This window comes from Pristiophorus japonicus, chromosome 16 (assembly GCF_044704955.1).
Source record: "Pristiophorus japonicus isolate sPriJap1 chromosome 16, sPriJap1.hap1, whole genome shotgun sequence".
In the NCBI taxonomy this organism is placed as follows: domain Eukaryota; kingdom Metazoa; phylum Chordata; class Chondrichthyes; family Pristiophoridae; genus Pristiophorus; species Pristiophorus japonicus.
In genome coordinates, this window is record NC_091992.1 from 103,387,407 (window position 1) to 103,414,769 (window position 27,363).

Sequence of the window (27,363 nt, forward strand, 5' to 3'; positions counted from 1 at the left end):
AGAGAAGGACCCCCAGCTGCTTTCAAGTGCCTCAACTCACTTTCTTGTTTATTTTCTTTGACGGTTTTAATAACTTAATTTCCAAAGGTTTCAAATAATAGTTAGTTTATTTGTTTTCTTTTCTATACATATTTTTATCTGAAACCTTTTGATCTGTTATTAAAAGGCATTTTGGCTTCATTGACCTTATGTACAGTGCTATTGGAACCTAAATTTTGGGGTCTTATTTGGGAAGGTTCTGCCCGAAATGTCTGATCCCAAACTCCCTCTGTTTTAAAACAATGGCAAGAGGTGGTTATGAAACATCGATTATAGATACAGGCATCTCAGTTTATAATATTTGCGATTATACTAGTGGATCTTTTCTAGCTTTGCCCATGGAAAGTTAGGACACAGTAAATTTGCCTCCAAATGCATTTGCGATGCTGTTGGTGTAGGTATACGGACAGGCTGCTTCTCAGTCTTGTGATGCTCCATCTAGTGGTCGAGGTGTGCAACTGCAGTTGTGCCCCGTCATAAAATGGAGATGCCTAAATAAGGAATGTGTGACCAACCTAGCAAATTTAATATAGATAAGTCAATAGAATATACTTCCCTTTAAGTAAAAACAGCGACTCCGTATTAAGTGTGTTTGTGTTTTATTAGTTTGCTATGCTTAAAACTGAACAATATGTCAGGAGTAAGTCGGTGCTCTTTGGAAGTGAATTGGGGCTTCTGCTCAAACCTAGTATTGGCACCATTTCTCAATACTTTGTTTTCTTTATTGACAGGTTGCACGTACAATCAACAACATGCAGCAGCAGATCCAACAACACCAGCGGCAGCTGACCCAGGCCTTGCTTATGAAACAGCAACCACCACATCCACCATTGCACCCATCTGCAGGCAAAGTAACCATTGATAATCTGAGTCATCATCCACCTCCCAGCCTTTCAGACCTGCAGACCAAAGAGCAGCAAACTTCACCTAATTCTTTCCCTGGATATTCCTTGGGTAAGTACATTGCTAGAAGAATAATTAGTACCTTAACTTTACTAGAATTCCTTTTTCTTTGGAAAAATACAATATTGATGCAATGTCTTAGGTTGATTCTGGAGATGACTTCTGAAGATTGGTTGAGTAGGTTGGACCTATACTCATTGGGTTTCAGAAGAATGAGAGGTGATCTTATAAAAACATATAAGATAATGAGGGGGCTTGTCCAGGAGGATGCAGAGAGGATATTTCCACTCATAGGGAAACAAAAACTAGGGGGCATAGTCTCAGAAAAAGGGACCGTCCATTTAAAATTGAGATGAGGAGGAATTTCTTCTCTGGGAGTTGCAAACCTGTGGAATTCTCTGCCCCAGAGAGCTGTGGAGGCTGGGTCATTGAATATATTTAAGGCAGAGATACAGATTTTTGAGCAATAAGGGATTAAGAGATTATGGGGAGCGGGCAGGGAAGTGGAACTGAGTCCATGATCAGATCAGCCATGATATTAAATGGCGGAGCAGGCTGGAGGGGCCAAATGACCTACTCCTGCTCCTATTTCTTATGTTCTTATTTCTGCTACCAGCCATTATTGCCCTTTCTGAAAACTAGATCAGTGTTTTCACAAAGCAATGGAGACATCTAGTAACAATAACAGTACTTCACACATGTTTTTGTGGGAATAGAGATTTTAATTATTGCATAATAGCAAATATGTTCTTTTGCTAATATTTGTAACTGGAGGTATTTTTAAACATGGTGTACAACCATCAACGATTGTGGTCAAGACACATGAAATCACCCTATCATTAAGATGTCAGAAAGAGTCATATCTACAAGTGTAAGTTATGGTCTTTCCTACAAATGAAAACATCTGATATTCATTAGTAAAAGGTTATTTTGTCACTAAAAGTGAAGGATCTTGCAGAGTGCTTTTGTTGTCTGCCAACTGTAAAGTTACTTTAAAGGCAGCAACATACTGAGGTTTTAAGAAAATCAAATTTTTTTTTTTTAAGTTTTCCAAAACTTTTGATACTGGACTATTTAAAAAGTGGTCTAAAATATCTGAAATTGCACAATTTGTAAACATGGTGCTTTTTAAAAAAAAAAAAAAAAAGTTTATAATGTTTTCACTTTTCCTGCCCTTAATAGCCCATGTGTTAATTTTATTTGTGGGTTACGAAGAGTATAAGGACTGGTCTTTATGTAGGAATGAAACTTGGAAAGAGTCCTAAATGAGTTGTACCGTTCAATTAATATTCTGAGGTTGTATTTTGGTCAAAGAAAAAATTCAGAACTTCTTGGAGGCTCAACTCTGGTTGACTCTTTCAGTTGATTGGATCAGGAAGAGTCCATGATGAGGCGATGTGTGTGGAGGGAAGCATTATAATAGGCTGAGTGACCTTTACTGCTGCTGTACTTCATTTTAGAATCATAGAATGGTTACAGCACGAAAGGAGGCCATTCGGCCTGTTGAGCCCATGCCAGCTCTCTGCAAAAGCACCTCGGCTAGTTCCACTTCCCTGCCCTTTCCCTGTAGCCCTGCAATTTTTTTTCTTTCAGGTACTTATCCAACTCCCTTTTGAAAGTCGTGATTGAGTCTGCCTCCACCACCCTTTCAGGCAGGGCATTCCAGGACCTAACCACTTGCTGTGTTTAAAAAAAAGTTTGATTCTTTTGCAAATCACCTTAAATCTGTGTCTTCTGATTGTCAATACTTCTGCCAGTGAGAACAGTTTCTCTTCTCAAAGTTTTAATGTGCCTTTCACTTACAGCTGGATTGATCCCGAATATGAATGTAAGCAACATGGAGCTAAGTAGTAGTTTATCCATGAAGGATCCAGCTCAAGCCCAATCTCGATTGAGGCAGTGGACCCACCCAAACTCTATGGAAAATTTAAGCAGCAATTCTTTATCGCTGGACCAGAACCAGAGCAAGCATGGTAAGAGCCCTAAAGGGCAGAGTACTTGCAGGCCAAAATACTTCATTGGTCAGTTCCTTTTAAAATCTTTCAGTATCCCAATAGTCTTGTCTGGAAAATACAAGAATGTCACTTAATGCCCATTACAGACTTCACGAAAATAGGCTCAGTTGCACTTTGCGTATCCATCTCTTAATAGGCTCTCCTATCTATATATACACATTTAAAATGCTGAAAACGTGCTACATGATTATTTAAAAGCATGAATAAAACAAGCCATCAGTTTTGGCAAACTGATGATTCAATGCCAGCATCAACACAACAGCTCACTTTCTTGTCTCGCACATTCAGCTAAAACAGGGCGGACTTGAAAGCATGCAATGATGTATTTTAACCCTTTGAGTACTGAATTTTCTTTACAAATCTCAATTGGGACAGTAGACCACAGAACATTTCTTCAGTTGTGATATTTTCAAAGTAAACTGTGATAAATTGTTTTACTTTTATTTTTGCCTACGAAATTTGTTTAGTTCTGGGAGTTTTAATACTGTAATAAAAGAAGCAATAGATCATCAAACTCTCATTCTGAATTACATCAGCGTTTAATAAACTAACTGGGTCTAATTTAACTACTGTTGAGATTCAGAGTCAGGTCCATAGCAAAATGTTTTTATATCCATGACCTTGCCTTTCTGTCCCACTTGACACATATTCAGGTGCTATCCCTGGAGGTCTCAATATTGGTCCAACAAGCAAGCCCTCCCTTGAGGACTCCTACAGTCCATATGATCTGATAACCAGCAATGAGTCACCAGCCAGTCCACCGGTACCAGTCAGTGATAGCTGGACACGTGCCAAATCCCCTGCCGATAAGATCTCAAATGGCTCCAACATTAACTGGCCACCAGGTAAACCCCAAAGACTGGCAAAAAGAAAATAGGTGTTAAGAATGTTGTGTTTAACTGAGACCTGTATATTTATTACACATTGAGAGAAATTAGTAAATTGAAAACAGCTGCCAACTGCATCAAACAAGATTTGCAAACTTAGTGCACACATTACCTAATAATGTAAGTGAAAGATGTCATTCAGTGGACCCCCTTTAATAACTTTGGGATTAACCTACGCCACAGCAGCTTAAATGCACAACAAGAATTTTTGTATGGAATTCTAACAACATAGCTGCACTACATCAGAGAAGTTGGTTTAGTGATAGTCTAACATTTTGGTTCTGGTCTTAATAGATGTAGCTGATGTTGTCTCCTGCATTCCAGTGCATGCCATCATATCACAACATAATTACACATATTAAAAAAATCCCTGTACCTACCTACTGGCATGAGTCCAGCCATTAGCTGGGGCATATTTCCACAGAGAGCAAGCTGGATATAATGTGCACAACCAAGTTATGTTTTCCACATGCTTCATTTTTCTCATTAAGTTGACATGCAGTTGCACCTGTTGCGGCACAGGCATTGTGACATTTTCAGTTTGAGCAAACTGAACCAAGGTGTGCAGTAAGCATAACCTAGTAAGCATGTGCAGAGCAGTGTTATTTTAGGCACTAGCCTGGTAAATTTAATATCAGCTTTGGATTTTATTTTTAGTAAAGTGATCTTATGAAATACACTTTACCTGAATGCCCCATTTTATTATTTAAATGCAGTTTCAGCCTAGATCATTTTATCCTGATCAACTTTGCCTTCGCAAAAGCAGTACTAATAAGCAGCTTTTTCAGTCCTGCAGTATGGAGTTTTCTGTCATTTTGAATACCAAAGTTTATCTTACTTGATGCATAAAAGGGAATCTCAAAGAAAATAAGCTATTTCCTTAGTGTTTTTTTAAAAAAAAACACAACTCTAATGTTTGTAACCTTGATATTTGAAATATAATATGGTACAGGACCACCTCACACATGGTTGTGTTGTGCACGTAAGGATGGTGTTACTACTTCAGAAGGCCACTGTGATTGAGCATCATTTTGAAATGCAACTATTGTATAAGTTAGTCTTCAGGATGATTAAAAGACTGACTTATTTTCAATATCAATATATTGAATATACCTGCATAGTTAGCATTGTTAATGGCTACAGCAGTTAAATATTGCATCAAGGTTGTATCATATAGAGGGCCATTATATAGGGGTGTCAGCAATGGTGCACTTCTAACTTGGAAAGTGTTCTCAAATTATCATTTCTTTTTCGTGAGTAAAAATGAGAGCTCCACTGTGACCATGCAGTGTTTTAATTATATGCACAACTGCTTGGAGAAAACATTGTGGTAGAAAAGCACAAAATTAGTAATGTGTGGGCTGGTCTTTTATTTTGTAGTAAACAATATGATAATTTTACAACTTATTTCTGGATGAGATATTTCATTGCCACACATTAAACAGAAAAAATTGGTAATACATTCCAGTAATTAAATGTAAAAATTCAAAATGTTTTTGTCCAATAAGATTGTACCAGCATTTCTCTCAAAAGACAGTACTGCTAGAACAGTAGCTGTATGAAACGTTGGATCCATAATATCAGAAAAATGTACCACCATCTATTATCTCTAATATTATGCCAGACAACTGTTCAGGCCCTAAATAAAAATGTATATTTTTAACTGTTTTATCATGTGTAAAATTATGAAGGAATAATTTGACAGCCTTATTCAAAAGAATAACTATTACTTTGTTTTGTATGTATAACTAGTCAGAACTATATTACATAGTATTTCAAAATGAGATTATTGGGCTACTCACCCGGCTTAACCGGTTTACATAGTGACTTCATGAGCAGCTGAGCAATACAAGCTAGGACAGCCGCAGGTTCAATCCCCGGTCTACGTTGAGTTAGCTGATCTCAGCTGGGGTGGCAGTTATCTTCAGTTCTCCTGTTCAAGGATTGGGAAATCAGCAGGAGCTCTTTCTCCTGATCACTATCCAGTGATCCCTGCTGGTTGTAACTCTTTATATGGACATTAGGGGGTGGGGAGGGGACAGAATCAGGCTTGGCTTTGATGCCCTCTGCGTTTAAATGACCTGTTGACATTCACCGTCAAGGCTCATGTAAATAACAGTCACTTGGTTGAAGTGCCGAAGGGTAGCAGGCGGCTTTTAGACCATACCCCCAGCAAGGAGCCAGCGCCTTCAGGAAGTGCGGGAATAAAAAAAAAAAATCAGTAAACACAAATATTAGATTGTCAAATCAATTTTATTAGCGTAGCATTTCATTTCTTTTTTAAACTTTGGACAAAATTTCTCTATAATTAAACAATAGTTTTAATATGTATGACTACAAAACTACTAATAGTGATTTACTGTTCTACTGCCTACTTCCTAACTACTAAAGAGTTTCGTCCTGGGGAGCCATGGAAAGGACTACAGAATATCGACCCTGAGACTGACCCTAATGTTACACCTGGAAGTGTCCCCAGTGGACCTTCCATTAATACTACTATCCGGGATGTGGATCGCTACCTGCTCAGGGACAGGAGTGGAGGTAAGACAGAATAGGGTTGAAGTGTGGTACACAAAGCAGACTATCCAAATTAAAATAATTTGCACAAGGAAACTATCTTTTGTATCCCTTAAGAAAAAAATTGTAAAACAAATGTTTTATTTATAGGGAAAGAAGTCTAAGTGCACAACATAAGTGTACATCAAACAGTTCCTTTTTTTCTGAAATTTGTTTACTTTTGAAATGTAAATATTTCAGTTGGCCATTTTATTAAACCAGGTTTGAAAACTATAAAATGTATCTGGTCGTAGTTGGTAAATGCACTTTGAAGGTTGACTCCATTGTGCTGAAGTAATCTGCATACAAATGGATTTATGTCTAAAATGTGTTCATGTATAAGGATATCACTAATTTTCAAATGTGCTGAAGAAACTGGAGCTTTAAGTTTGCCTGTGTGAAAACCTGTACACAACACCATGAAGCACAGCATTGGAGCTCCTCGGTCATATGACTACTTAGCTATACCTATGGATTCTAGATTTATTTGTGCTACATGGCAGGAAAGTGGAGTTGAGGTAGAAGATCAACCATAATCTTATTTAATGGCAGAGCAGGCTCGAGGGGGCATATGGCCTACTCCTGCTCCTATTTCTTGTGTTCTTTGATGAGATACGTATAAAACCATTCATGTTGCAGGAATACATAAATGCTTGGTCTCGGAGGCTGTTACAATAAGGTTGCCTGTCCCTTACACACACTGTTACTCTTGCTACCCCGACTCTGTGCTGTTCTGCCTTGTTCCTTGCTCAGTTTTGTATTATTTCCATATGGTGACAATGTCTTGAGTTGGCCTTTACTACTCTCTTGCTCTTTTCCTTTGTGCAGAATTCTTTGTATCTTCGTCTACACAGAAAATTTCAAAGAGCAACAACTAATTCTGAATAGCTGAGTATTTCCTACAAACCAGAATACATTAGGAATTGATTTTTCAATTCTTTTACATAGGTCTTTGACAGGTAGGCATTGCAGGTTTTCGGTAGCAGTTTAGAGAAATAGAATGGATTGAGTAGTTTATGATACTATTCTGCATTTTCACAAACACGAAAGAGATGTGGCTGAATTCAAATATCCTTAAAGCTTTGCATTCCTAGGAATTGAGAGAATTGAATTTTAGACAATGATATGTGATCATTGAAAATCATCCTTCTCCATTCCTTTGTTTTTCTCAAGCCTTTCACTGCATAATACAACAAACGGTAATCATTTTAAGATTTAATTTAAGTCATTTTCCATTTCCTTAGTTGCTTTTTTGCTGTTTATACAGGATCATCCCCAACATCATCTCAGAATGCCACGCTGCCTTCATCTAGTGCCTGGTCCTTCAGTGCCTCTGGCTACACTAGCTCTTTCAGCAGCTCTACATCTGCACCTAATACTGCAGGTAGGGGTCCTTCTGCTTCCATGCTGACCATACTATAGTTCCTAATAAGAAAAAATCAGGATTGTAACAGTCTAAAAATGGGTTAAAAAAGCAGAAATTGGTTTGCTGATTCATACAGAAAATGGGCCTATAAAATGCCTGGTGGAATTTAATAGAACAGCAAATGGACAATTTTGCATACTGTGGATTCATTTAATTGGTTCTTTAAAAATATTCCTCATATTTTGTGTGATTGGGAGCTGTTTAATTTCCTCTTTCTTCCTGTCCACATCATGAACATAGTGTTTATGGAGAGGCCAGTGCAGAGCATTAAAAATTCTAATTTATCTAAATTCTTCTAAATTACTGTTTTGATTTAAGGTAACATTGTTCTTGACATTTGTCAAACGTATTATGGATTGTTTTCCTCCCGTTGGATGCTTGCATGCTTTTTTCCTTTTCTCTTCAGAATACAGTAATCGATGCCAGAGTATGGTTCTACAGACCCTCTGGTATCTTGCTGAAAGTGACCCTTTTCATTTGTAAATCTAAATAATAATAAGAAACTCCTAATTAAAATTGTGAACTGCACTTTCTACTTCTAAACCTATTTGGTCCTATATGCTCGTTTACTGAAATGCAGATAAATACTTTCAGAGACCGATCATAGCTACCAAATTTGCAAGCAGCCTTTTTATTCCATTCATTAATCACATAGCAATTGTCACTTTGCTATTCTTCACATATTCATAAAGGAAATTAATTTTAATTCCAGGGTTAGAAACCTATTTAGTTTAGAATCTGACCATCTTGAAACTTTTGCAACCAAGAGACAAAGGGCTGGATTTTACCAACCTCGGTGGTCTGTGGCAGGCAAGGTCAGTGGTGGCAGCTCCCTGTCCAAAATGATTTTCCCTTGCTTGGGCTTGTTAAGCCCGACCAGCATGTTTGCCGGCCAATTGAAGAAAGCAGATCTTATGATGTCATTTGATGACACGTCATCAGTCGATTTCCTTAAAGGGACCATGCACAAATTTATTTTGACATTTGTGCCGTCAGTGATCTACAGCATTGAGGTGCTGCAAACACTGCATAGAGGTGCAGGGCAGCACCCAGGCTCTCCCGTGGCATACAGAGGAAGTCACAGCATGCAGGGAGGTTGTCTTCCCTTTCATTGTGCGGAAGAGACCTCCCTTGGAGACCAACCATGCCTAGTTGCACATGACACAGGAGGACACGAGCCGGGATGTTGTCAGGAGGACCAGGCTGCAGTGGTGCAAACCTTTCAATGATCTCAGTAGATCACAAAACATTACTGCAAAGCCACACTCAACCTTATCCTGCTGTGCCACTCATCAAATCCCTATCACTCTGCCTTCCCTACCCTACTGCACATCCTTACTCACTTGAACTTACCTTGCAACTCCACCCATCCCTCTCTATCTACATTATCACTTCCCCATCTTACTAGCCACTCCTCACACTCGCCCTCATCCTAGTCCAATCATACCAACTAACAAGACGCAAGGGTAGCCACTTGGGTGTTTTATGCAGTGTTCATGTAAAGTTTCTGTTAATGAGGTAAAAAACATTGAGACCTTTATTTTGAACACTGTTCTTGGATAGATCTGTATGTATCTTTGGAAGTGACTTACTGAGTTGCAGTGAATGGTAAGACATAACAGTACCCCCTGCAATGATGATGAGTGTGAAAGGAATGGCTTGGGCATTGTAGGGATGCTTTATGGGGTTGGTGTGGGGTAAGTAAGTCTGACCATGGTGAGGCCATCCCTGGCGTCCCGGGCAGCAATGCAGTCGGGTGCTGATGACCTGCGACCTGTGCAGCATCAGTTGATTGCGGAGAAGGTTGGTAGTGTTGGTGTGCCTGGTGCTGCTGGTGTTGGGGCTGATCGTGGTGGGATTCTGAGGACCACGGTGAGATAGTTTCAAGGGTACTGATGCTGATGTAATAGATGGTAGGTGAACTTGAGATGACAGAAGCAATCTGTCAGTGGTGAGAGTTATTCCAATGGGGTGACATTGGAAAGAGAATTTGCTGCAAACACTTGCAACCTGCATAAAACTCCATCTGTCTTCCAAATGCAGTAAGCAACAACTTCTGAGCTTGGAAGTGAACAGCTTTGTGATGGGAGCTTTTCTAGCAACATTTCCAGCTATCAAGTAATAAGATGACTCCATGGCCAGTTCTGACGAAGGGTCACTGGCCTGAAATGTAAATGCAAATAGGTTAGCAGAGTGGGCAGACAGGTAGCAGATGCAATTCAATGCAGAGAAATGTAAAATATTACATTTTGGGAAAGAGAACAGTGAAAGCAAGTATACCATAAGCAGTAAGATTCTTAACAGTAGAGGAATGGAAAGATTTCAGCATTTTGATACATAAATTGTTAACCGTGGCAGTCAGGATGAGACAGCAAAGCGGCATGAATATAAAACTGAAGAAGTTCTGTTAAATTTGTGTAAGCTATTTGTTAGGCCACAATTGGCACATTGCATCCAGATCTGGTCACCCCATTATTGGAAGGATACTTGAGCCATAGAAAGGCTACAGTGAAGATTCACTGGCATTTCTTAGTAATGAGAGTTTATCGATATGAAGAAAGGCTGCAAACATTGGAACTGTTATTACGAGCTAGAGAAAGTTTGGGGATGGTGGAATCGAATAGAGTTTTGAAAATTATGAGGTTTTGAGATGGTAAATATAAAGATTGCTTTCACTGGTTGACAAATCATTAACAAAGGGGGCTTAGATTCAGGATTTAACTAAAAAACAAAGATTGAGTAAACTGGGCCTCTTCTAAAATAGAGACCAAGAAGAAACATGATGGCAGTCCTTTAAAATTATGAAGAGATTCAATGGGATGGCTTTAGTGAAACTGTTTCCACTTGTGGGTGAGTCCAGAGCAAGGGCCATAAATATATGATAGCACTAATTAATCAAATACAATATTTCGGAGCAATTTCTTTACACAGAGGTTGGTGAGAATGTGGAACTCACTGCAATGTAGAGTGGTTGAAGCAGTTAGCATTGATGCATTTAAGAGGAAACTTGATGCAGACATGAGGGAGAAAGGAATGGAGCGATACGGGGACGGGGTGGGAGGAGGCTCATCTGGAATGTCAACACCGGCTTAGACCAGTTGGGCTGAATGGCCTGTTTCTGTGCTGTCGATTCATTGTAAGGCTATTGCAGCATGGGATGCTTTAGTGCAAATGGGTATTATAGATGCAGAGACTATAACATCATTTCAATGAAATTTGGATAAGTATTTGAAAAGGTGATGAGGGCATAAGCACAATGAAGTCAAATGGCTTCCTCCTGTGCTGTAATGTCAGATTCTGTGTGTTAAATTAATTCCTTGCATTAATCTTTGCTCATAAACATTGTGGACAAATACCAGATCTAGTCATTTTAACTTGGTGATCTGTGACATATGGAGAAGAGGCAAGTAAACATATTTATCGAAAAAAAACTTGAGGAATTAACTGGTGTTTTTTCAGCCTGGTAATGTTTTTTGCCAAGTCAGCCACATATGAAGAATGGCTGCGTAGGTGTCAGGTGGTATTTCTGCTGGTTTGTATTTCCTCTGAGGCTTAACACAATAACAAATCTTTACATTGATGCACTGAAACAAATAAATATAGAAATTATTTTGGGGAAATGAATATATTTTTGTCAATGCAGCCCCTATCCCTTTTCTCTCTGTGCTTTCCTCCCCCAGCCACTCACAGCTCTTTACAACCTGATGTTCTCCAATGCACATTTGCTCTCGCGCATTTTCCATCTCATCATATGCTTGCTGTCTTCCTCTCGCAGGCTTGAGCTCCCTCTCTCATTCTTATTCCCCTCAAACTCTCACCCCCATCTTGTGCTTCTTGTATGCTTTTGCACTTGAGCTGTTGTTCTTTTGCGCTGCTCATTCTTTTTCATGTGCGTGTATGTTCTCTCTTGTCTCTAGGAATGTGGAACAGACTCCAAACAAAATCAGTTAAATCATTGTGATTTGTTCAGATTGAATAGCTTATGTTGTAAGGCTAAAGTTTTTCTGGAGTTAGACTGAACTATTTGAGGGTCAAGGATAATATTTGTAGAACCTTCCATTGGAATATTAAGTTGGGTAGAGCACATACAAGAGCAAATTGTTGATTTGTGAAAGGAAGGCATTGGAATGCACCAAAGCCCCGGCTACATTTTGAAGGGCATATAAGGGCCAATTCTATGAAATTGTGCTCATTGTCGATAGAAACATAGAAAATAGGTGCAGGGGTAGGCCATTCGGCCCTCCGAGCCTGCACCGCCATTCAATAAGATCATGGCTGATCATTCCTTCAGTACTCCTTTCCTGCTTTCTCTCCATACCCCTTGATCCCCTTAGCCATAAGGGCCATATCTAACTCCCTCTTAAATATATCCAATGAACATCAACAACTCTCTGCGACAGGGAATTCCACAGGTTAACAACTCTCTGAGTGATGAAGTTTCTCCTCATCTCAGTCCTAAATGGCCTACCCCTTATCCTAAGACTATGTCCCCTGGTTCTGGACTTCCCCAACATCGGGAACATTCTTCCCGCATCTAACCTGTCCAGTCCTGTCAGAATCTTATACGTTTCTATGAGATCCCCTCTTATCCTTCTAAACTCCAGTGAATAAAGGCCCAGTTGATCCAGTCTCTCCTCATATGACAGTCCAGCCATCTCTGGAATCAGTCTGGTGAACTTTCGCTGCACTCCCTCAATAGCAAGAACGTCCTTCCTCAGATTAGGAGACCAAAACTGAACACAATATTCCAGGTGAGGCCTCACGAAGGCCCTGAACAATTGCAGTAAGACCCACCTGCTCCGATATTCAAATCCCCTAGCACTGAAGGCCAACATACCATTTGCCTTATTTACCGCCTGCTATACCTGCATGTCCACTTTGTGACTGATGAACCATGACACCCAGGTCTCGTTGCACCTCCCCTTTTCTTAATCTGCCATTCAGATAATATTCTGCCTTTGTATTTTTGCCCCCAAAATGGATAACCTCACATTTATCCACATTACACTGCATCTGCCATGCATTTGCCCACTCACCTAACCTGTCCAAGTCACCCTGCAGCCTCTTAGCGTCCTCCTCACAGCTCACACCGCCACCCAGTTTAGTGTCATCCGCAAACTTGGAGATATTACACTCAATTCCTTCATCTAAATCGTTAATGTATATTGTAAAGAGCTGGGGTCCCAGCACTGAGCCCTGCGGCACTCCACTAGTCACTGCCTGCCATTCTGAAAAGGACCCGTTTATCCCGACTCTCTGCTTCCTGTCTGCCAACCAATTTTCTATCCACATCAGTACATTACCCCCAATACCATGCGCTTTGATTTTGCACACCAATCTCTTGTGCGGGATCTTGTCAAAAGCCTTTTGAAAGTCCAAATATATCACATCCACTGGTTCTCCCTTGTCCACTCTGCTAGTTACATTCTCAAAAAACTCCAGAAGATTCGTCAAGCATGATTTCCCTTTCGTAAATCTATGCTGACTTGGTCCGATCCTGTCACTGCTTTCCAAATGCGCTGCTATTTCATCCTTAATGATTGATTCCAACATTTTCCCCACTACTGATGTCAGGCTAACTGGTCTACAATTACCCGTTTTCTCTCACCCTCCTTTTTTTAAAAAGTGGTGTTACATTAGCTACCCTCCAGTCCATAGGAACGGATCCAGAGTCGATAGACTGTTGAAAAATGATCACCAATGCATCCACTATTTTGAGGGCCACTTCCTTAAGTACTTTGGGATGCAGACTATCAGGCCCCGGGGATTTATCGGCCTTCAATCCCATCAATTTCCCTAACACAATTTCCTGCCTAATAAGGATATCCTTCAATTCCTCCTTCTCACTAGATCCACTGTCCCCATTCGGAAGGTTATTTGTGTCTTCCTTCGTGGTGACCGAACCGAAGTATTTGTTCATTTGGTCTGCCATTTCTTTGTTCCCCATTATAAATTCACCTGAATCCGACTGCAAGGGACCTACGTTTGTCTTCACTAATCATTTTCTCTTCACACATTTATAGAAGCTTTTGCAGTCAGTTTTTATGTTTCCTGCTAGCTTCCTCTCGTACTCGATTTTCCCCCTCTTAATTAAACCCTTAGTAGTCCTCTGTTGAATTCTAAATTTCTCCCAGTCCTCAGGTTTTTTTTTTTAGCCAATTTATATGCCTCTTCCTTGGCTTTAACGCTATCCTTAATTTCCCTTGTTAGCCAAAGTTGAGCCACCTTCCCCGTTTTATTTTTACTCCAGACAGGGATGTACAATTGCTGAAGTTCATCCATGTGATCTTTAAATGTTTATCATTGCTTATCCACTGTCAACCCTTTAAGAATCCTTTGCCAGTCTATTCTAGCCAATTCACGCCTCATACCGTCGAAGTTACCTTTCTTTAAGTTCAGGACCCTAGTTTCCGAATTTACTTTGTCACTCTCCATCTTAATAAGGAATTCTATCATATTATGGTCACTCTTCCCCAAGGGGCCTCGCACAACAAAATTGCTAATTAGTCCTTCTCATTATACATCACCCAGTCTAGGATGGCCAGCTCTCTGGTTGGTTCCTCGACATATTGGTCCAGAAAACCATCCGTAATACACTCCAGGAAATCCTCCTCCACTGCATTGCTACCAGTTAGGTTAGTCCAATAAATATGTAGATAAAAGTCGCCCATGATCACCTTTATTGCACGCCTCCATTATTTCTTCTTTGATTCCGTCCCCAACCTCATTACTACTATTTGGTGGCCTGTACACAACTCCCACTAGCGTTTTCTGCCCTTTGGTATTCCGTAGCTCCACCCATACTGATTCCACATCATCCAAACTAATGTCCTTCCTGACAATTGCATTAATTTCATCTTTAACCAGCAACTCCACCCTGCTTCCTTTTCCTTTCTGTCTATGCTTCCTAAATGTTGAATACCCTGGATGTTGAGTTCCCAGCCTTGGTCCCCCTGGAGCCATGTCTCCGTGATGTTAATCACATCGTCTCCATTAACTGCTATCTATGCAGTTAATTCAGCCACCTTATTCCGAATACTCCTCGCATTGAGGCACAGAGACTTCAGGCTTGTCTTTTTAACACACTTTGCCTCTTTAGAATTTTGCTGTAATGTGGCCCTTTTTGTTTTTTGCCTTGGGTTTCTCTGCCCTCCACTTTGACTATTCTTCTTTCTATCTTTTGCTTCTGACTCCATTTTATTTCCCTTTGTCTCCCTGCATAGGTTCCCATCCCCCTGCCATATTAGTTTAACTCCTCCCCAACAGCACGAGCAAACACTCCCCCTCGGACATTGGTTCCGGTCCTGTCTAGGTGCAGACCGTCCGGTTTGTACTGGTCCCACCTCTCCCAGAACCGGTTCCAATGCCCCAGGAATTTGAATCCCTCCCTTATGCACCACTGCTCAAGCCACGTATTCATCTAAGCTATCCTGCGATTCCTACTCTGACTAGCACGTGGCACTGGTAACAATCCTGAGATCACTACTTTTGAGGTCCTACTTTTTAATTTAACTCCTAGCTCCCTAAATTCATCTCGTAGGACCTCATCCTGTTTTTACCTATATCGTTGGTACCTATATGCACCACGACCATGATAGCTTCGTCCACAGGAGTACATTTTGGAGATTTGGCTGCAAGCTGTCTAAAAATGCGTGTGTGAATTCCTGGTATACACTCATTGCCGATGTGGCTCCAAACTGAGCACCTGATTGTGTAAAATCAGCCCCATCATGTTTTCAGATGTGGTTATGAGTAGCTATGCTCGGTGTGTACAGTTGTCTACTTTTCACCCTCATTGTTTTGTACAGTTTTCAGAAAGTCTCATGGAATCAGAGAATATAGCATTTTAAGAGACCTTGAAACACTATAATTTGTACCAAGAAATCTGGGTGTTTTCATGAAATGTGTTGCAGTTCACTGGCTTTTCTCCAAGGTTTACAGGGAGAAATAGTGCCGCAAAATAATGCATTCTCTTGTAAAGATTGGCAGAAAAGTTTGAGCTGGTCCATTATTCAGGTAAATCTTCATTTTGGACCATTTGGATTTAGTGACCAGAGTTGTTAATTTGAAGACATGGGAACAACTTGGAAGTATGCATATGTACCCTTTTCCAAGGGGCCTTTGTCTGTGGAGACTTCGCTTGTGTGCCAGCCTATATTCTAGCATTTTGATTCAGACAATCTTTATTTTTTGTGGAAAGTTGAATAAATCTGAAAACTTCTTCCTCACTCAATTTAACTTGCCCAGAAATATCTCCTGATATATGCAGCAACATATTAATTTAAGCATTCCACATCATAAAGTTTCTCAGGATGACACATTGTTGATGGAAAAGTGGACAAGTCTGAATTTTTACATTGGTTCAATGATGATATCTGCCCTATTAGCGATAATGGGAGTTTGAGTCTTTGAATTGATCACCTGCAAAAGCCACACTAAACTACCAGCTGCTTTTTGAACACTTTGGATTACAGTAACATTCTGTGATGTATATCAGAATATGTTCTGTGGTTATGTATATTTCTTCTTCTTCTTCAATAAAAATATGCAGACAAAGCTTGTGCTGAAGGAGCTTTGTATTTTGAGATTGAAAAGGACTTTTGGTGCTCAAAGGGTAAATGAATGTAAAGATGCTCTAAAATAAGGGCAATAGTATTTACAAATGTAGAACTCCAAATGTTTTGAAGAGGTGATGTACCTGAAATTGAAATAAATAAGTTTGATTAACCTGATGCTCTTTGTCTAAGGAGGAATATATTTTTCTTGTATTTCAGCTAAACTGACAGACAAATCCACTTGGTCACCTGGACCCATTGCTCAAAGTCAAGCATCACTATCGCATGAATTGTGGAAAGTGCCGCTAGGATCCAAAAACACTCGGCCTCCGCCAGGTCTGACGAACACCAAGCCATCACCGTCCTGGGGTGTCAGTTCACTAGGACTCGTCTCAAGCTGGCCAAGCTCTTATTCCTCTAGTAAGATCTAACTTATTGCATTGTCCTCTGCTTCAGGCAATTGAAAGATGCCCGATATATGAGTTTGCAGATTCCTGCTGCATTTGACTTAAGCTTTTGGATGCTAAGATTTTCATAATGAATGATGTGTTGGTTTGGGATTAATTGGCTCTCCATTGTAATTGCATTATCATTTGAAACAATTGTGAGCATGAGAAAATAGAGGATTGGTGTTTTCCACGAAATAGAAATACACAGCCAGAAAATGTCCTAAATACTATTACATGTATTTTCAGTTTATTTGATGGACTGGGGATCCCACATTATAATTTGGGGTAATTTTCCGAGTACAATGCTGAGAGCAATGAATCTGTCCTGCCACCAGTGTGTACTCGGGAAAATTTGCGCTATTGCATCACCTCTCCTATTATTATTCTTAAAGCTCTTCCTGCTTTAAATGTTAATCTCTCTGCTCTGTGTGTGGATAACTGAAGCTTTCTGATTTAGCAAATGAAATCAAATTTGTAGAAAAAAATAATCTTTATAAGCCCCATTAGCAAAGGAAGTTTACTTTGGAGCTGACCTCCCCGAATGCCAGCAATAAAATTATCTCGCTATTCTGTCCTCCTTTCACCATTCATTCAGAACTATCTGTGACAGTTTTTATTTTAATGGTTCAAGTTTTCTCTTGGTTAAAGAATAAACAGTATTGATCAATTATATTATTTTAATAAATTTAATTAACAATCCCAATCTTTTATGAACTTTTGTTAGAAATAAGAACATAAGATCATAAGAATTAGGAACAGGAGTAGGCCATCTAGCCCCTCGAGCCTGCTCCACCATTCAATAAGATCATGGCTGATCTGGCCGTGGACTCAGCTCCACTTACCCGCCCGCTCCCCGTAACCCTTAATTTCCCTTATTGGTTAAAAATCTATCTATCTGTGACTTGAATACATTCAATGAGCTAGCCTCAACTGCTTCCTTGGGCAGAGAATTCCACAGATTCACAACCCTCTGGGAGAAGAAATTCCTTCTCAACTCGGTTTTAAATTGGCTCCCCCGTATTTTGAGGCTGTGCCCCCTAGTTCTAGTCTCCCCGACCAGTGGAAACAACCTCTCCGCTCTATCTTGTCTATCCCTTTCATGATTTTAAATGTTTCTATAAGATCACCCCTCATCCTTCTGAATTCCAGCGAGTAAAGACCCAGTCTACTCAATCTATCATCATAAGGTAACCCCCTCATCTCCGGAATCAGCCTAGTGAATCGTGTCTGTACCCCCTCCAAAGCCAGTATATCCTTCCTTAAGTAAGGTGACCAAAACTGCACGCAGTACTCCAGGTGCGGCCTTACCAATACCCTATACAGTTGCAGCAGGACCTCCCTGCTTTTGTACTCCATCCCTCTCGCAATGAAGGCCAACATTCCATCCGCCTTCCTGATTACCTGCTGCACCTGCAAACTAACTTTTTGGGATTCATGCACAAGTTTCATGCACAAGGACCCCCAGGTCCCTCTGCACCTCAGCATGTTGTAATTTCTCCCCATTCAAATAATATTCCCTTTTACTGTTTTTTTTATCCCCAAGGTGGATGACCTCACACTTTCCGACATTGTATTCCATCTGCCAAACCTTAGCCCATTCGCTTAACCTATCTAAATCTCTTTGCAGCCTCTCTCTGTCCTCTACACAACCCGCTTTCCCACTAATCTTTGTGTCATCTGCAAATTTTGTTACACTACACTCTGTCCCCTCTTCCAGGTCATCTATGTATATTGTAAACAGTTGAGGTCCCAGCACCGATCCCTGTGGCACACCACTAACCACTGATTTCCAACCAGAAAAGGACCCATTTATCCCGACTCTCTGCTTTCTATTCGCCAGCCAATTCTCTATCCATGCTAATAAATTTCCTCTGACTCTGCGTACCTCTATCTTCTGCAGTAACCTTTTGTGTGGCACCTTATCGAATGCCTTTTGGAAATCTAAATACACCACATCCATCGGTACACCTCTATCCACCATGCTCATTATATCCTCAAAGAATTCCAGTAAACTAGTTAAACATGATTTCCCCTTCATGAATCCATGCTGCGTCTGCTTGATTGCGCTATTCCTATCTAGATGTCCCGCTATTTCTTCCTTAATGATAGTTTCAAGCATTTTCCCCACTACAGATGTTAAACTAACCGGCCTATAGTTACCTGCCTTTTGTCTGCCCCCTTTTTTAAACAGAGGCATTACATTAGCTGCTTTCCAATCCGCTGGTACCTCCCCAGAGTCCAGAGAATTTTGGTAGATTATAACGAATGCATCTGCTATAACTTCCACCATCTCTTTTAATACCCTGGGATGCATTTCATCAGGACCAGGGGACTTATCAACCTTGAGTCCCATTAGCCTGTCCAGCACTACTCCCCTAGTGATAGTGATTGTCTCAAGGTCCTCCCTTCCCACATTCCTATGACCAGCAATTTTTGGCATGGTTTTTGTGTCTTCCACTGTGAAGACCGAAGCAAAATAATTGTTTAAGGTCTCAGCCATTTCCACATTTCCCATCATTACAACCCCTTCTCATCTTCTAAGGGACCAACATTTACTTTAGTCACTCTTTTCCATTTTTTCTATCTGTAAAAGCTTTTACTATCTGTTTTTATGTTTTGCGCAAGTTTACCTTCGTAATCTATCTTTCCTTTCTTTATTGCTTTCTTAGTCATTCTTTGCTGTCGTTTAAAATTTTCCCAATCTTCTATTTTCCCACTAACCTTGGCCACCTTATACGCATTGGTCTTTGATTTGATACTCTCCTTTATTTCCTTGGTTATCCACGGCTGGTTATCCCTTCTCTTACCACCCTTCTTTTTCACTGGAATATATTTTTGTTGCGCACTATGAAAGAGCTCCTTAAAAGTCCTCCCACTGTTCCTCAATTGTGCCACCGTTTAGTCTTTGTTTCCAGTCTACTTTAGCCAACTCTGCCCTCATCCCACTGTAGTCCCCCTTGTTTAAGCATAGTATGCTCGTTTCTGACACAACTTCCTCGCCCTCAATCTGTATTACAAATTCAACCATACTGTGATCACTCATTCCGAGAGGATCTTTTACTAGGAGATCGTTTATTTTTCCTGTCTCATTACACAGGACCAGATCTAAGATCGCTTGCTCCCTTGTAGGTTCTGAAACAATCCCTTATGCATTCTATGAATTCCTTCTCCAGGCTACCCCGTGCGATTTGAGTTGACCAATCGATATGTAGGTTAAAATCCCCCATGACTACTGCCGTTCCTTTTTCACATGCCTCCATTATTCCCTTGATTATTGCCCGCCCCACCGTGAAGTTATTATTTGGGGGCCTATAAACTACGCCCACCAGTGACTTTTTCCCCTTACTATCTCTAATCTCCACCCACAATGATTCAACGTTTTGTTTATTAGAGCCAATATCGTCTCTCACAACTGCCCTGATATCATCCTTTATTAACAGAGCTACCCCACCTCCTTTCCCTTCTTGTCTATCTTTCCGAATCGTCAGGTACCCCTGTATGTTTAATTCCCAGTCTTGGCCATCCTGCAACCATGTTTCTGTAATGGCCACCAAATCATACCCATTTGTGCCGTCAACTCACTTACTTTATTTCGAATGCTGCGTGCATTTAGGTAGAGTGTTTTAATCCTGGTTTTTAAACCATGATTGTTAGTTTTGACCCCTCCTGCAGCCCCTTTATATTCAGTGGCCCTTTTTGGTTTTTGCCTTGGGTTTCTCTGCCCTCCACTTTTACTCATCTCCTTTCTGTCTTTTGCTTTTGTCTCCTTTTTGTTTCCCTCTGTCTCCCTGCATTGGTTCCCATCCCCCTGCCATATTAGTTTAACTCCTCCCCAACAGCACTAGCAAACACTCCCCCTCGAACATTGGTTCCGGTCCTGCCCAGGTGCAGACCGTCCGGTTTGTAATTGTCCCACCTCCCCCAGAACCTGTTCCAATGCCCCAGGAATTTGAATCCCTCCCTGCTGCACCACTGCTCAAGCCACGTATTCATCTGAGCTATCCTGCGATTCCTACTCTGACTAGCACGTGGCACTGGTAGCAATCCCGAGATTACTACTTTTGAGGTCCTACTTTTTAATTTAGCTCCGAGCTCCTTAAATTCGTCTCGTAGGACCTCATCCCTTTTTTTACCTATGTCATTGGTACCAATGTGCACCACGACAACTGACTGTTCTCCCTCCCTTTTTAGAATGTCCTGCACCCGCTCCGAGACATCCTTGACCCTTGCACCAGGGAGGCAACATACCATCCTGGAGTCTCGGTTGCGGCCGCAGTAACGCCTATCTATTCCCCTCACAATCGAATCACCTATCACTCGCTCTCCCACTCTTTTTCCTGCCCTCCTGTGCAGCAGAGCCAGCCACGGTGCCATGAACTTGGCTGCTGCTGCCCTCCCCTGATGAATAAATAACCTCTATGGCTATCTCTGGTCACTTTAAATAATCAGGTTCGAGTGCAAACCAATATGATGGGTATATTGTGTTTAATCAGAGTTTAAGATGGAATAGAACACATTAGTTATACAGCAAAAACATATGACTGTGGCAAGAAGCTTATTCTGATTCCGATCAGACAAACGGTTGACACACGTGAGCAATTCGGTCCTTCCTTTTGTCTTGGACTTCTTTCCTCGCCCGCCTGCCCTCTCCTGCCCGCACGCGCACTCTCTCTCTCTCTCTCTTTCCCCGCCCGCCCTCTCTCTCGCTCTCTCGCTCTCCTTTCCCTGCCCGCCCTTTTCTCTCTCTCCTCTCTCTCTCTCTCTCTCTCTCTCTCTCTCTCTCTCTCTTTGCCCTCCCTCCCTCTCTCTCTCTCTCTCTCTTCCGTCTGAGTACAAGCTTCCGGGAGGTCATTTTTAACCTATTTTTAGGGTGGGCCTGAACTGGAATATTGATGAGACCTTTTGACCTATGGAGGTTCCCCAAAAAACTTGCTATCCAATATCGTATTGTGTTCTTTGTCTTGATTCTTGTTTCAAGAACCCGTCTTAAAGATGGCTTATGATTTTGGCCACATGTCTTCATTTATACCTTCTCGAAGTTGCTTTTTTGTGGAATTCCTTTAATCTCTCTCTTTCCCTATTCTCTCTGGTACAATCAATGCAAAGCCTAAACCTCTACCCATTGAATTTACGATGCCCAAAGCAGAGCTTTCTCACTCTAACCGGTCGTTAACTTTTTTACGACATAGCAAACAGCCTGTGTTACCATTAATTCCTACAAACTTCTTTCCATTCTAAGTTTTTCTATACAAATTGTCTTAAAGATACATAAACAAACTGAAGCTTTAACTTGAAAACAATGGTTGTCATAGTGCAGAATGATATAACATCTCAGCAGGGTACCAAACCATTAGCATTGCTAAGCATTCTGAATAGACAATTCATTCTAAACAACGATTTAAAATACAGCATTCATATCAGTTTTATACATTTTTAGGCATCTTTAGTTTCTAACACTTTTATGCAGCTAAATTAGTATGCATTAACAGTGCTGTTACTCGTACTTCAGTTCCATATTTGATTACCTTTACTAACCTGTTGAACAAAGAACTGAAAGAAGCATTACATTCCCATTCATAAGATGAAATGCCAACTTGCTCCATGACACTATCAGATGTAAAAAAAAACATCCAAATGGAATTGGGTCTTTAAGAAGAATGGTGTATCTTTTCCATTCTGATACATGAAATATAAATAAATTACTATTGTTTCAGAACATAAATGAAAAGGATAATAACATTATCTTTTGCCTATTAGATTCTGCTTGGAGCACTGACAGCTCTGGAAGGAACAATAGCTGGCTGGTTCTCCGAAACCTCACACCCCAGGTAACAAGCAAATCTTGGGAAACAGTAGCGTTCATTTATTGTAATGTGAAAGCAACCTCAGCCTTGCCAGTGCCATTGGCTGCAAGTGAGTTTGAACATCAGTACATCTGAAATTTCCAAATTTGATCTCTCTGAATTGAAAAAATGTAGTCTTGTATACATAGGTTTACAGACTGCAAATTTAACCTCGCTGAGCATTAAACTTCTAGAATTTTAATTAGCATCCAATGAACCCTCAAACTATTCCAATAAATGTGTAACCTGTAATAGCATTAGAATTTCATCTGATTTTCAAGTTGTTGAGAAAACCTATTTCAAATTGTGTTTTTGAAAGGTTAGGCTGAGGTTCCAGTTACATCTAATAGCTTTCACAATTTGAAATTTTGCAAAATTAGAAGAAAATAAATAGGTGTTCATCCATTTTGTGTAATATGTATTACACACATTGAAAAATCAAAATACTACATGAACACACAATATTGTGCTAGTTAAAAAGATGCAAAACTCTACTGGTGAAGTACTTTTTAAAATTGCATTTCCCCTTACAGCAATGGCTCAATGGTAGCACACTCTCCTCATGAGTCAAAAGATTGTGGGTTCAAGTCCCACTTCAGCACAAAATCTAGACTGATACTCCACTGCAGTGCTGAGGGAGTGCTGCACTGTTGGCAGTGCTGTCTTTTGGATGAGGTGAAAAGCCAAAGCCCTGTCCGGCCATCCTCTCGGGTGGATGTGAAAGATCCCATGGCGCTATTTTGAAGAAGAGTAGGGACGTTCTCTCTGGTGTCCTGGTCAATAGTTATCCCTCAGCCCACATCATTAAAAGAAGGAAACACAAAGTTAGCCCCTCTCTCACTTTATATCACAGTCTGGTGGTCAGTGCATTTTTATGGCTCCTTCAAAAATTAAGGCATAGCATCCTCTATGACATCACTCATCATTTAACATTCTTTACACAGCATTAGAGTACAGGCTTGCTCAATTTAGTTCTGAGAAAATTACATGCTTCGTACATAGATGGGACTGTTGGCAGTGCTTCTCCTGATCTCCCACCTTCTGTAAAGCCTGAGAATCTGCCCCATTGCACCAGTTTGCATTTCTTCCCCCTCCATCACCCCCCCCCCTCCAGGTAAAAGCTTTGTGTTCCCTGCTTCATAGACTGCTGAGTGGGACAAGGTCTTCAGTTGCTCCACAGGATTAAGTTACATGAGATTGTTTTGTAATTTTTTTTCCATTTTCAAGAGCATTCTGTTTTCCATGAACCAGAAATACAAATGGCTTGCCTTGTAGAGTTGTCTTTCTTCAAATGATGTGAATAGTCACCCAACCATTCGCTCAGATTCTACAAGGTATAGAGTTTGGGGAGTTAAGAAGCTTACTAGTTAGTCAGTTTCAGTTTAGCTAAAGATTAAAATGAATTGGCACAATGTTGCAGGCCTTGGATGTTTGTAAGGGATGAATGCCATACAAGGCAAGTAATTTATTTGTTTATAAATGTAGTGTGTGCCAACCACAATTGTAAAATTATGGACACTTACTGTCTACATTAACATTTGAAAATAATGCAAGTAATGATGGTTCACTCTTTTGCTACAGATTGATGGTTCAACTTTGCGGACTTTATGCATGCAGCATGGTCCCTTGATAACATTCCATCTGAATTTGACCCAAGGAAATGCTGTGGTTCGCTACAGCTCCAAGGAAGAAGCAGCTAAGGCCCAGAAGTCTCTGCACATGTAAGCTTCCTATATGACTCTAGCTAAAGATTTTCCCATAATTTAACATTGCTTCGGTGTCCATTAGGAACCCTCATTATAGCAATAGATCACTGAATTGACACAAGCCTCTTTCTGTTTTCCTGATCTTTGGATAAAGGAAGAATAAACGCTCTCGGATTGTTCCTACAGCTGTTCCTCAGACTAGCCCCTCATCCACACTGATCTTGTGAATTTACTTTTCACTCTCCATGGCTCCTCTCCGGTCCGGGTATACTGGATCCATTGGTGGCCAATACACACCTCCACGTGGACTCATGGATTGACCTCTGCTGGCTCATGGTCGACTCGCCACTACTTTTCAGCCCTCTGTTTCCACTGGGCAACCTCAAGCAATACACCCTCTTATAATCTGCTCCTCAAACAGCTCTCTTTTATTAAATCCCTCTCCCCAAATATCTCTGAACCTGGACATTGGTTCGTCAATGTACAAGCTGATTCTGCCCTGTCTTGGTGAGCCAGGTATCTGAAACAGAATCCATTCTTGTATTTTAAAAAAAATCTCTGAACCAAACTACTGAGCAATCTACATCTGTAAAATTTCTGTTTTCCAGTACGAAGTACAACAATCTCTTCCTCCTTTTCCCCTCCCCCCACCAACCTATTGGGACACACTTAGCCAAGTCCAGGGAGGTTACGGACTAAGAGATGTCCCCTGATTCCCATCGCCACTACTCTTTGATCCTAATGCAGCTGCCAGACTTGGGACTGACCAAAAAAATTACTTTGAATTCAATGATGAATTATATCTTCAAATTAAGGGCACAGCCATGAACAAAATATTTGCTCCAGCTTAACAGACACATACATGGCAGACTAGGAAAACAGCAGATTTGAAACCCAAGCTACTGATGGGTTATTACAAATACTTGGACAACATACCAGTAATTTGGACATATATGGAAACAGAATTAGAAGAATGTAACATTCTCTGCAACTACTACCTGTCACAATGCACAGGGAAAGCATCAATGTACTCGATGCAATAGTATTTAAATTGTCCCAAGAAAGCAAGTCACAAATTAGCAATAAAGGTATATTTTAAAGAAATTAAAACACATATACACAAACAAAGTTACCATCCCAAATTGCAGTGCAAGCTTTACAATAGCTACAACAGTTCTTGGTATTTTCTGTGTGTTAAAGGTTCCAGTTTGGACACCAAATTTTTATTGAATAGCAGTATATTATGTGAATGTAAAACCTTTCAGTAAATTAAAAAAAAAACAAGAATAATGCCATTCAGAGTACACATTTAGCGAAGTCTGTTTGTTAGCTGTCTAATGTTTGACTCTTCCTTTGTCCAGGTGCGTTCTGGGAAACACTACCATCCTCGCTGAGTTTGCCAGTGATGAGGAAGTTAACCGTTTCTTTGCACAAGGTCAATCACTGGCACAGACCTCGAGCTGGCAGTCTAACACAGGAACCAATCAGAGCCGACTTGGGTCAAGCACCAACTCTCACGGATTGGTCCGTAATGATCTAGGCCACTGGAATACTACAAGCCTGAGTGGGAAAGGAGCCAATGACCTCCTGTGGAGTGGCGTCCCCCAATACTCCAGCAGCCTATGGGGGCCTCCTAACAGTGATGACACCAGAGTAATCGGCAGCCCTACGCCTATAAACACCTTACTCCCTGGTGACCTTCTCAGTGGAGAATCTATGTAGGGAAAACCGATGATCTTGTGGAGCTAACAATCAGCACTAAACAACCCAATTTCGGACATCATTTTGACCCTTGATCTACAACCTCTTTTGGTTGGTTAGGGGAGGGTGGGCAGGGAAGTGGGAGGGATGGGGAGGGGCATGGAAAATCTACTTTTGTGAGCCTGGGTTTAGTATGCACATTACCCTTGCTTTCATTGTTTCGTTTGATCCCAAAAACATATCAACACAAATACTTGAATCAAGCAGGCCAATAATGAAATGTGAAAACCGTCTAATTTACACTTCCGAGATGTTGTCATCACAAATAGGCTCAAACAAAAAAGTTTATTGTGTATGTATGTGTGATGGTGCAGATGTTGTGCATCTATGTGTGTGAGTGTGTATGAAATCAGTGTGTTTTTGTTTCTTTATACAGTATATGCTTTTATTTGCTTGTCGGTCAAATTATTAGCTTCTAACTTTGCACTGAGTGTCTGCAGCCCCTCCAGCTAATCTTACAAAGGGGGCCAGCAGCAATTCATGTGTAAATGTTTACTCAAGGACGCTCTTAAACAGTGTGTGCTCTGGAGATGATGTGTATACCTACCTTTAGTGGCTTTTTTGTGGACTAATGCAAGAGAATTATTACAGGAGTATTGCACCAGTTTTCTTTCAGAGTATAAAATTTGAAAAAAAAATCTAAAAAAAAAAAATGCTCTAGTTGAACTGTGGCCATAGCTACACAATAGAGTGGACCCATCCTGCAAGCAGGCATGGGAAGCACTTGGACTGGATATTTTTGTGACTGATTTGGAGGTGCCTATGTTTGGTATCCTCCTGTTTACAAACTTTTCAGAACTTAAAAAAAGGAAAAAAAAGATGAAAAAAGGACAATTACTCTTCCATCGAAACCTATTTTCAGAATGAAGATGTGCTACTTCAGAACTCTGGGAATGAACAGTGTTGTATTTTTTTGGCCATTGTTGTGTATTTTTTCCTTCGTAAATTTTTGCTCACTTTCTTGCACACAGTGGATGATGTCTCAGGAAGGCCTGAATTTTCTGGGGAGCTACTCCACGCCATTTCATGTATTTTAACCCAACTTCTAGCACTGAAGAAAAGAAGAAAATACCTGTTTATTCTGTAGCAGTTACTTATTTACCAAATAATGGACACAACAATGTTTGAAGAGTGCTTTATGAAATGCTTTATGTTTTAAAAAGAAATCAATGCTTTTGATTGTGTTAAAGACAATTGACTAACGTACTATAAAGTATGTTACT

The 27,363-nt window shown here is 40.5% G+C and overlaps 1 protein-coding gene across 14 annotated transcripts in view; it reads left to right on the forward strand.

Moving 5' to 3' along the window:
- Positions 1-26,165, forward strand: part of tnrc6c1 (trinucleotide repeat containing adaptor 6C1) — a 173,978-nt gene extending 147,813 nt beyond the window's left edge. For 8 of the 14 annotated variants that reach the window (XM_070857623.1, XM_070857625.1, XM_070857631.1 and 5 more), the window contains 9 exons: positions 771-993; positions 2,748-2,915; positions 3,611-3,802; positions 6,236-6,385; positions 7,668-7,784; positions 16,601-16,801; positions 22,588-22,658; positions 24,255-24,394; positions 25,741-26,165. In XM_070857623.1, the coding sequence (XP_070713724.1) occupies positions 771-993; positions 2,748-2,915; positions 3,611-3,802; positions 6,236-6,385; positions 7,668-7,784; positions 16,601-16,801; positions 22,588-22,658; positions 24,255-24,394; positions 25,741-26,101 (1,623 nt within the window). In that variant the 3' untranslated portion in view covers positions 26,102-26,165. Of the gene's footprint in view, positions 1-770; positions 994-2,747; positions 2,916-3,610; positions 3,803-6,235; positions 6,386-7,228; positions 7,331-7,667; positions 7,785-16,600; positions 16,802-22,587; positions 22,659-24,254; positions 24,395-25,740 lie in introns of those variants that run through there. The other 6 variants (XM_070857629.1, XM_070857636.1, XM_070857630.1 and 3 more) reach the window with 4 other exon arrangements.
- Positions 26,166-27,363: the final 1,198 nt, after the last annotated feature.